Source organism: Coregonus clupeaformis, chromosome 37 (genome assembly GCF_020615455.1).
Source record: "Coregonus clupeaformis isolate EN_2021a chromosome 37, ASM2061545v1, whole genome shotgun sequence".
Taxonomy (NCBI): domain Eukaryota; kingdom Metazoa; phylum Chordata; class Actinopteri; order Salmoniformes; family Salmonidae; genus Coregonus; species Coregonus clupeaformis.
Window position 1 is genome coordinate 35,799,490 of NC_059228.1, and position 11,046 is coordinate 35,810,535.

The window sequence follows — 11,046 nt, forward strand, 5'->3', positions numbered from 1 at the left end:
TTGTGGAATGATGAAATAGTATGAATAAAGTAATTAAAATAACGTTTTTAATTGAAACATGTGAATCATTATTTGAATATGTTGGTAACCAGTTGTATAAAAGTGATAATGCCCTCAAAGCCGGTGTTTGGAGGATATATTGGCACGGTTTTCCAGCCCTCGACTTCGTCTCGGGCATAACAACACCCATGCCAATATATCCTCCAAACACCGGCTTCTCGGGCATTATCACTTAAATACAAAACAATACACACATCTAAAAGTAAAATAATCTAATTAAGAAATATATAAATATTTGGATGAGCGTTTATGGCAATTTATGTCAGCTGTTATGACATATTATGACATGGTTATGACCGTGTCATAACGGGTTATGTCACTGGGTGTCAAGTCAAGTGTTAGCCAAGTTTGTTATTAAGGCACATGAAAGTTCACATGTTCCAGAAGGCATATTTGCCCAAAAACGCATTTTGATTGTATAAAAACAACAACAACCTTCTCCTGTGAAGTAGTGACGTGTGACAAACGCCTAATTTCTTCAAATGGGTCACATTTTTTATTCAACAGTGTACGGGCCTCCATCTCTCCTATGATTCTTATTCTGAGACCTACGCACCTGTAACAGACACATTTGATGTTAATGACCTTGAAAGAGTGCAGACGACCACCCATCATTTCTATAGGTTGTGATAGAGTGCAGACTGCCACCCATCATTTCTATAGGTTGTGATAGAATACATGAGGACACAGGAATGCATGAGTGTGTGTGTGTGTACCTGTCTCACTCACATACCTTCTCAGCAGGTCCCAGAGTCAGAGGGCATGGCTAGGGGTCAAAGTTCAATACGGACCAATCAGAGCTCCGAGTCGTCCTCTCCTAGCCATCCAATGACCAGGTGAATCCACTCTGTCTTTTTTATGTGAATAACTGACCTGGGGTGTATTCAGTGAAGTGAAACATTCAGAATGTTGCTGATAGAAATGTAATGAATAGAGATGACACACTTTCCTATACCACGTGACAGACATTCATATAGAGTGGGGTCTGAAATTATTGACACCCTTGATAAAGATGAGCAATAATGACTGTATAAAGTATATAATTCAGATACTGCACCATATTTTATGCTAATCAAATTGGGAAATTATTTTATACTAATACAATTGCTCAGAGAAAGAGATTGAGAAAAAAAAATGTGATTACTTGTTTAACAAAGGTAGGTTATCTGATGGGACCAGCTACAATTTAGCGTTCAGTCACAGTCACAAATTGAAGCTTTTCATTGGCTGATACACATTTTGTGCGTGAGAACCCATTTAACTTTAAATGCTTGCTTATGTTTGCAAGAATGGCCCCCCATGTTTATGTTGGAGAAAGCGATGCATTTAAGTTGATCATGTTGTGAAATGGGAGTTGTGGTTGGTTGTGAGCAAACTTGTCCAAAAAATACATGGAGTATGTTTGTTGTCTTAAGGGGGAAGGTCTTACAGGTTTAGTTTTTTCTCCATTTATACTTTTCGACTTCAAGGTTGGTTCTGTTTAAGTGTGGACGTGCAATGATTTGAATCATCCTCGTTGGTCAAGATGTGTTGCACCTGTCGCCACGTTAATCAGTCGTTAGCTAGTATTTAAGATCTGCAGAGCCAATGCTCCACTTGGCAGGTGTTTAAGTCTGCCTCTTTAAGTTTGTGAAAACAAAGCCTTTTATCTTGTGTTTGCCCCTTACTTTTAACTCCATATTCTAAGTTGGTGTGGGTTTTTATTTTGGTTTGCCTTTTCTGGGTTAAATTTAGTGGGCACTCATGGTGGGTGCCTTTTAAGGACCCAGTTTCTTGTTGCTAGTCAACTTACAGTGGCCACCCCCATGAATGTCTTTGAGAACCCTTCCTAAAACACCATCCTTTTCACTTAGGTGCATTTTTTGTGAGTGACGACGTTAAAAAGTTTGTCTTAGTGGAAACGTAACGGGGGTCCTGGAAACAGACTCAAAAGTTGAAAGTGGCTTCCTTTCCTTGTCTCCTTTCCTTCATTTGCACTGATCAGAAAGTACAGGATAAAGGGATAGTTATTCCAAAATTTGTTTCGGTCAAATTCTTCTTACCTTGTTGTCTGTAGGCCAGTAGTGACAGAATCCACAATAATCTGTTACATTTTCTACATTCTCAGTTAAAAAAGAAAGAAAAAAGCACCAACTCGCAGACATTTCACAGCCAGTTCACGCTCAAGATTCCCACTGCATTCAAACAGCACGTGTAGAAACCTCAAAATTAACGAAAATGTAAAACAATTAGAACAAACTTTTTTTGTTCCCAAACTATGTGCTCAAACACACTTACTTTTTTGAAAACTCGAAACTATCTGTACTGTAAGTTTTCAGTACCCAAAACTGTTCTGTCAATTATTTCACAATGTGAAAAAGAGTTGTGTGTTGACCAACCTTAAGGAGAGCATAACTACTGTCTCTTTTCTCCTCATCGGACTAAATTTGTCTGATGGTCTGAAATTTCAGGAACTTTGTCCCCAGTCGTCATATTGCCATGCCGACTGTGCCAACCTCACTAGGTCCACCGGCCGATGACAGTGACTCTGCCTCTGCACCTTCATCAAAACTCAGGTAGAGGAGGGAAGGTGTGTGTGTGTGTGTGTGTGTGTGTATGACACGGAAAGACTAGTATTTTAAAATGATGGGTCGTTCTTCAATTGCTTTGGATATTTTTGGACATGGCATTTTTAAAGAATTTAAGTTAATTCTTCTAGATTTTTAAAATGTATTTAAGTGTATTTTCCCATTCTAAATCAATAGTAGTAACACCAATGACGCTAACATCAATTTAATCAATGATTTTCCTAAATGGAGGCCACAGATGCTCATGTCTATAAGGTCATTAACCCTTTAAAAATCCCTGACAACGTATAGTCTGTCGTGTGCTCAGCTGGTAGCTCAGCTGGTAGAGCACGGCGCTTGTAACGCCAAGGTAGTGGGTTCGATCCCCGGGACCACCCATACACAAAAATGTATGCACGCATGACTGTAAGTCGCTTTGGATAAAAGCGTCTGCTAAATGGCATATTATATTATATTATATATTATATATTATATTATATTATATAATGCTTACGGATTCTATATGAAATTATATGGCGAAGACAACATATCCATTGTTGTAGGCTTCTATTTGATGCGAACGGTGTTAACACTGCTCTCACCTTTACAATGAAAAACCTTAAATTCTCCCATGAACAGCAATGGAGAAAACACATTTTACTGCTTCACTCAATGTAAAACACTTTTGTTCCACTCTCGCAACCACTTCAGGTAACAGAGGCTGTATTGTTTTATATACTGCACTGTAATGTGAGTCCCAAATGGCAACCTAATCTCTATATAGTGCACTACTTTGACCCAGGACCCATAGGGCTCTGGTCAAAAGTAGTGCACAATATAGGGAAAAGGGTGCCATTTTGCACACAGCCTATATTATATAGGTGTTTGAATTAAGGAGTACCTGTTAAAGTGTTCTATTCTCTCGCCTTTGAGAAGCCCAGTTAGTAAAAGCTTTTATGGCAGGGGCATTTCAGTACGTTTGAAAGTGCTGCTCACGAGACAAGACGTCGAGCTGCGTTCAAGCTCTGTGTCGAGATAACATTTACATATTTATTTGTTTTACTTTGGAGTGTCTATGACTGTGACGACTTCTCTACCCCCCTGGCAGAAATATGAATTTATGGCACGACCCTGTAGAATTTTTTAGAAAAGGGCAGGATATTTCAGATGAAAGCACTTGGAATTGGAACCCATAACATCATTCCCCTTGACTGCATGTGCAATGAAATTGCTGCTGTGAAGTACTGGTTGAAAGATTTGAGTTATTGTCAGTGTGTGAGAATGTGTGTGTAATGTACTGTACATAACTATCGGAACGTATTCAGACCCCTTCCCTTTTTCCACATTTTGTTACGTTACAGCCTAATTCTAAAATGTATTTTAAAAAATCACATCAATCTACACACAATACCCCATAATGACAAAGCGAAAACAGGTTTAGACATTTTTGCAAATTTATAAAATAAAAAAAACGCCAGGGTTGTGTGTTCGATTCCCACGGTGTACCAGTACGGGAAAAGTAAAAAAAAAAAATCAATTCACTACTGTAAGTCGCTCTGGATAAGAGCGTCTGCTAAATGACTAAAATGTGTGTATGTGTGTGTTAGTGTAACAGAGAGATGCCTGTGTGTGTGTGGAGGGGTGGGGTTGATAAGATGGTTTCATTTGGAGCGCTTTAGTGTGTCTTACAATGTGTGTGTTCCAGAGCCCTGTCATCCACTGAGCTCTCAAAGTCCTTCATCCCCCTGACTGGAGACCAGCAGACAGATGCAGACATCCTGGGCTTCATTAGGGCCCGACACAACCTGCTCAACAGGACAGGTACTGTACACACTATTTAAATACCTCCTTTGGATCCACAAAGCACTCTGCCTCTATATACACCAACCAGTAGAGAATGTGGTTCTTGGTGTAGGGTGAAGTTGCTCCTAGACGCTGATCTTGGGTCAGTTTTGCATTTTGCCTACTAATGGTTAAAGTTAGGATTGGGGGAGTGGACGCTGATCCTAGATCTATACCTAAGGGAAACTTCAACCCGGTGCATGGTCCTCTGCATTACTGCTGACAGCGACACAGAGCCCAGTCTAGTTCAATACTGCTCTCTCCTGGTGAGGAGATACCACAGCAGCTAGTTGCCAGTCCTCACTCCCTTCAGCCTGGGACTGCCAGGCCTATAGGCTCACTTCTAAGCCAGGCACACTGTGAATGTCCTTGTGAATTAGGACTGCACCCACACTTTAAGATCAAACAAGTCACTGACAGGTTGTGGAATGAATCATATAGTTATTTTATGATGAGTGCAGCACTAATTTAGGATAACATTTTCTATCAGCTTAAAACATAACGGTATTACTCAAAATACTTGCAGCTTACTTGTTAACAAGATGGCAGTGATCATTTATGTGCATCTAAAGTAAATGGCACGTGTAACCAATCCATGTGACCAAACCAAACGTGAGTTGCTGCATTCCAAAAATGTTCTCTCATCTATATAAAATGTTACGGTTGCCTTTCATAGTAAATCATCTTTGCAATGATATGCAACAATGGTGTGCAATGGTGTAGAACTATGTCTCCCTCGGATAAGGAGACATATTACTAATGTACAGTGCATTTGGGAAGTATTCAGACCTCTTGACTTTTTTCACATTTTTGTTAATGTTCTTCATCAATCTACACACAATACCCTATAATGACAAAGCGAAAACAGGTTTTTAGACATTTAAAATACAAAATTAAAATAATCAGATGAAATACCTTATTTACATAAGTATTCAGACTCTCGAAATTGAGCTCAGGTGCATCCTGTTCCATTGATCATCCTTGAGATATTTCTACAACTTGATTGGAGTCCACCTGTGGTAAATGCAATTGATTGGACATGATTTGGAAAGGAACACACCTGTCTATATAAGGTCCCACAGTTGACAGTGCATGTCAGAGCAAAACCAAGCCAGGTCGAAGGAATTGTCGGTAGAGCTCCGAGACAGGATTGTGTTGAGGCACAGATCTGGGGAAGGGTACCAACAAATGTCTGCAGCATTGAAGGTCCCCACAGTGGTCTCCATCATTCTTAAATGGAAGAAGTTTCGAACCACCAAGACTCTTCCTACAGCTGGCCGCCCGGCCAAACTGAGCAATCAGGGTGACCAAGAACCCGATGGTCACGCTGACAGAGCTCCAGAGTTCCTCTGTGGAGATGGGAGAACCTTCCAGAAGGACAACCATCTCTGCATCACTCCACCATTCAGGCCATTATGGTAGAGTGGCCAGACGGAAGCCAATTCTCAGTAAAAGGCACATGACAGCCCACTTGTAGTTTACCAAAAGGCACCTAAAGGACTCTCAGACCATGAGAAACAAGATTCTCTGGTCTGGTGAAACCAAGATTGAACTGGAGGATACCTGGCACCATCCATACGGGTGATGCATGGTGGTGGCAGCATCATGCTGTGGGGATGTTTTTCAGCGGCAGGGACTGGGAGACTAGTCAGGATCGAGTGAAAGATGAACGGAGCAAAGTACAGAGAGATCCTTGATGAAAACCTGCTCTAGAGCGCTCAGGACCTCAGACTGGGGCGAGGGTTTACCTTCCAACAGGACAATGACTCTAAGCACACAGCCAAGACAACGCAGGAGTGGCTTCGGGACAAGTCTCTGAATGTCCTTGAGTGGCCCAGCCAGAGCCCGGACTTGAACCCGATCTAACATCTCTGGAGAGACCTGAAAATAGCTGTGCAGCGACACTCCCCATCCAACCTGACAGAGCTTGAGAGGATCTGCAGAGAAGAATGGGAGAAACTCCCCAAATACAGGTGTGCCAAGCTTGTAGCGTCATACCCAAGAAGACTCGAGGCTGTAATCGCTGCCAAAGGTGTTTCAACAAAGTACTAGTAATTGGTCTGAATACTTATGTAAATGTGATATTTCAGTTTTTTTTTATTTTATAAATTTGCTAACATTTATAAAAACCTGTTTTTGCTTTGTCATAATGGGGTATTGTTGAGGGAAAAAACCTATTTAATCCATTTTATAATTAAGGCTATAATGTAACAAAATGTGGAAAAAGTCAAGGGGTCTGAATACTTTCCGAATGCACTGTTTTACAAAACATTAGGAACACCAGCTCTTTCCATGACATACTGTAGACTGACCAGGTGAAAGCTATGATCCCTTATTGATGTCACTTATTAAATCCACTTCAATCAGTGTAGATGGAGGGGAGGAGACAGGTTAAAGAAGGATTTTTAAGCCTTGAGACAATTGAGACATGGATTGTGTATGTGTGCCATTCAGAGGACATCCAGCCAACTTGACACAACTGTGGGAAGCATTGGAGTCAACATGGGCCAGCATCCCTGCGGAACGCTTTCGACACCTTGTAGAGTCCATGCCCCGATGGATTTAGGCTGTTCTGAGGGCAAAAGGGGTGTGGAACTCAATATTAGGAAGGTGTTCCAATGTTTTGTATACTCACCGTATATACAGTATAGTACATTAGTGTGTGGCAGTGTGCAGAACAGACCATCAGTCCCTCTTGCTTTGCTTTCCCAGTATTCCCACAATCTCCACGGCCCTCGTCTTGAAAGGTCTCGTCGCACTCATAAAACTGTCCTCGCCTTTTCTGTGACCCTTGTCAGCAAGCCTGGCACCTGGCAAGGCAGACTTGGCTGCCTGTAGCTGCTACTCAGTGGTTTGACATTTCAGAAGATATCCATCGCTGACTGGCTAACCCTTGGCCACAGGGTCACACACAATCTTCTAGACAGACACGCTGGACTCCAATGTTCCCTCTAATTTTTTCCTGCTCGGAGCAAATTTCAGGTCTTGTGAGCGGAAACTTGAACGTTGTGAGCATTCTGTGCAACTTCTGGCACACTTTTACTTTGAACGCTGAGGCTGTACACTGTTAGAAAAAAAGATGCTATCTAGAACCTAAAACGGTTCTTCGGCTGTCCCCATCGGATAACCCTTTGAAGAACCCTTTTTGTTTCCATGTAAAATCCTTTCCACAGAGGGTTCTACATGGAACCTAAAATAGTTCTACCTGGAACCAAAAAGGGTTTTCCTATGGGGACAACCGAAGAACCCTTTTGGAACCCTTTTTTATAAGAGTGTTCCTGCTTACAGTTTTAGACTGTGGCTAATCGGTTTGGCCTTAATGGCCACATGTACTCTTAAATCTCTACCCGGTACAGCCAGAAGAGGATTGGCCACCCCTCAGAGCCTGGTTCCTCTCTAGGTTTCATCCTAAATCCCAACTCAACAATAATCTATTTGGTATTTGCTGTGCGCGCTGACCAAATTGCGGGCCCTTCTAACTGTAGGCAATGCGGTATTAAACGATCCACAACTATTTTATTTTAAAATAATCTAATGGTATATATGTGAGTGTGCGTCTGTGTGTGTCTACATGCACGCTGGTGTGTGTGGGGGGGGGGACTCTACACAAGCACCTATGGACTAAAGCATGTCTGTCTATAGTGTATGTCTCAGCTTGGTAACAGATAGTGTTATTAATGGTGAAGGCTGGTGTATTACCTTGTCCCAGGAGCAGAAAGGCTGCTGTTTAAACACAGACACAGGCCCAAGTGTGCTGAAGAGGTGTAATCTGTCACTCTCAACTACGCTGGACAAACAAAAGAAAACCTCAACCAAGGGTTAAGGTATATTTAAATTGGAGGTACGTGGGTCGACTAGTACCATCGCATGTATGTGAATTAGAGTTCGGAGCAGACTGAACCCGTTGGATGCGTTTGAATCCGATTCCTCTGGAGAATCTTGTCGCCTGACCTGCTATCATTTCACTTTTGTACACGCCGCAGATGAGCATTAATCACACTGGTATAAATTGTCAGCCATGTAGTTGAAACTTCCCATGTCCTAAATCTCAATTGTTTGAATATGCCTCCCCTGAAATGTTATTTATTATCAGATTTTAACGTTGCAATCAGTTCCCTCATCAGCTGTGACAATACTGTATTATAAAACGACAAAGAAGAATACTTTATTGACCTTCTTTATGGAAGCAGACATGTTTTTGCTTTTCCCCTACGGACCCATCAGCTGGTCATGATGTGAGTGTTATAAAATAATAACAAGCTTATAACAAGTTCCAGCCAACCCCCTACTGCTTCAAGTCCCCAAGTCCGAACTATGGAGGACCGAGTAATGAAAAGCGCTATACAAATTACATGTATTATTATTAACATCATATGTATTGAAGCTTATAACAACTCACAAGGGGCAATCTGCTATTGGTACATACATTTTTGGACTTTCAAATTAATTATATACAGCCATTGAGTATTGAACAATATAACTTATAAATGCCTCGTGAGCTTAGTTCATGAGTTTAGTTAAATTGCCTCACCCCATCAGAAGATATGTGTGTTTAATGTAATTGTAAACAAACACTGTATAGCTTCAAAACATGTTTAAAATTACTATTATTATTATTTTATTTCAATCTCATGGATGGTCAGACCTTGCATCCATAGCTCTGTCTATGAATTTGAGTGGTTACATTGCTACAGCCCCATTCCTCAGCTGTTTACCAAAAAGAGTGACAGGTTGCCCGCTTTGTTGTTGTTTAAATCCCAGATCGTTCCTTTATTAATACATGATAAACAGGTGGCTCAGAAAGTGTTACCTGATCAGCTGGTAGACTCCAGCATGGTAACAAGGCTAATGTCACGCCCAGGTCACATCAAACAGGTGACCAGGTGGGTCCAGAGGCAGGGAACTTTCCACGTTAATCACTCAGGTGTGCAAATGTGCAAACAAAGGGACACTTTCTCCCCCTCTCTGTCGCTCTCTTTCTCTCTCCCCTTTTTCTCTCTTTCCCTTTTTCCTCTCCCTCTCTCTCTCTCTCTCTCTCTCTCTTTCAATCACGCAACTTACCTTGTCATAAGAAGATACAGGGTTCGCAATAGTGAAATTGGTCTTGAACCTACAGAAGCTATAAAGTGTAAAAACTGAAGCTTTTAATCAATAAGTACTAAACATTTATTTTATTAAAAAAATAATTTTACTCACTCTCCCTGTAAGCCTTTCAAACAAGCGTACCCCATATTAGTCAGACAATAGTAGTTGTCAAACATTGTGCATCTGAAACAAAGAATATGATTGGTATAACAATCTATTGTATGAAAAGCATTTGATATGGGGTGTCATGGGATCTAGGTCCATTTATACTTCATTGTCTTGTATGTTTTGTGTTTCAGGGCCACCTCAGCCATGACCAAAATGCTTGTCTTGTGGCTGCATCCCGAGCAGAAGTGAAGGAGTGCCACCCGGGAACATCTGAATGTTTTCAACCCACATACTATGCGATTGGTGTCTAATTAACTTACCCCAGATGCTCTCACATGTCCACATGAGACCCAGTCCTCGATTATGTTAGAATGGACGTTGGTTGGATGAAAGTCACATCAGTTTGACTGGTTGAAAGGAAATAGAAAGCTGTGAAAATGACCCAACATGTTTCTGTTAAGATTTCATTTCGACTTGGATGTATATTTTATATGGTTTAATTACTAACAGCTTCTTTGATGCTGACATACCATCTGTAGAGGTGCTATCTTTATCAGCATCATAAAAGCTAACTGCGCATTCGCATTCTCTCAAGATGCTGAAAGAAATAAATCATATTTCTCCACTCTTGTTCCCAAGTAAAAATGTTGCCTACAATTGGTGTATCATTTTACTGCAAGAAATGCTTACTTCTACAGGAGTTAATATTAAGGCTATGTGAGGGATTATAGACCTAGAGTCAGTGTCCAGATTTCAGATTCCATTTAACCCATCTGAACAGTAGGCTACAATTCCCTTGACGTGCCATAGGCGTATTTGAAGTCCCCATCTTGTGACTGTTTGTACAGCACCTCACAATCATCACACATAACATAGCCCTCACTCTTTTACCACTTCACCAAATCTTTCCCAAACAATAATTTCCTGGCCCTCCCTTCTCTTTATGTTCAACTCTCCATTTCACAGCTTTTCTCTTATTGCATTAAACTTCGACATGGATGGATCAATGTTACGTTTTTCTGCCCGTTCCCAAAAGCATTTGGCGATTGGCGTGTAGGCTATTTGGCGCGAGCGTAAGCTACAGTTAGGCCCTAAAGCTTATAGGTTTATGTACTAATGCCAGATAGCCTAAAATAATAAAAGAAAAACCTCAATGTAGCCTATAGAGTGCCTTCAGAAAGTATTGACACCCCTTGACTTTTTCCACATTTTGTTGTGTTATAGCCTGAATTGAAATTACATTTGGATTAAATTGCCCCATAATGTCAGAGGGGATAATAGTGTTTAACATTAATTTTAAAGGACTACCCCATCTCTGTACACCAGACATATAGATTTAAGTCAAAACTGTAACTCGGCCACTCAAAAACATTCACTGTCTTCTTGGTAAGCAACTCCAGTGTAG

At 41.0% G+C, this 11,046-nt stretch overlaps 1 protein-coding gene across 3 annotated transcripts in view; it reads left to right on the top strand.

The window, feature by feature from the left end:
- kif6 (kinesin family member 6) overlaps window positions 1-10,358 on the top strand; it is a 229,223-nt gene extending 218,865 nt beyond the window's left edge. For 2 of the 3 annotated variants that reach the window (XM_041848347.2, XM_041848349.2), the window contains 4 exons: window positions 802-896; window positions 2,511-2,615; window positions 4,312-4,427; window positions 9,833-10,358. In XM_041848347.2, the coding sequence (XP_041704281.1) occupies window positions 802-896; window positions 2,511-2,615; window positions 4,312-4,427; window positions 9,833-9,849 (333 nt within the window). In that variant the 3' untranslated portion in view covers window positions 9,850-10,358. The remainder of the gene's footprint in view (window positions 1-801; window positions 897-2,510; window positions 2,616-4,311; window positions 4,428-9,832) is intronic. The other variant, XM_041848348.2, reaches the window with a different exon arrangement.
- The last annotated feature ends 688 nt before the right edge of the window (window positions 10,359-11,046 follow it).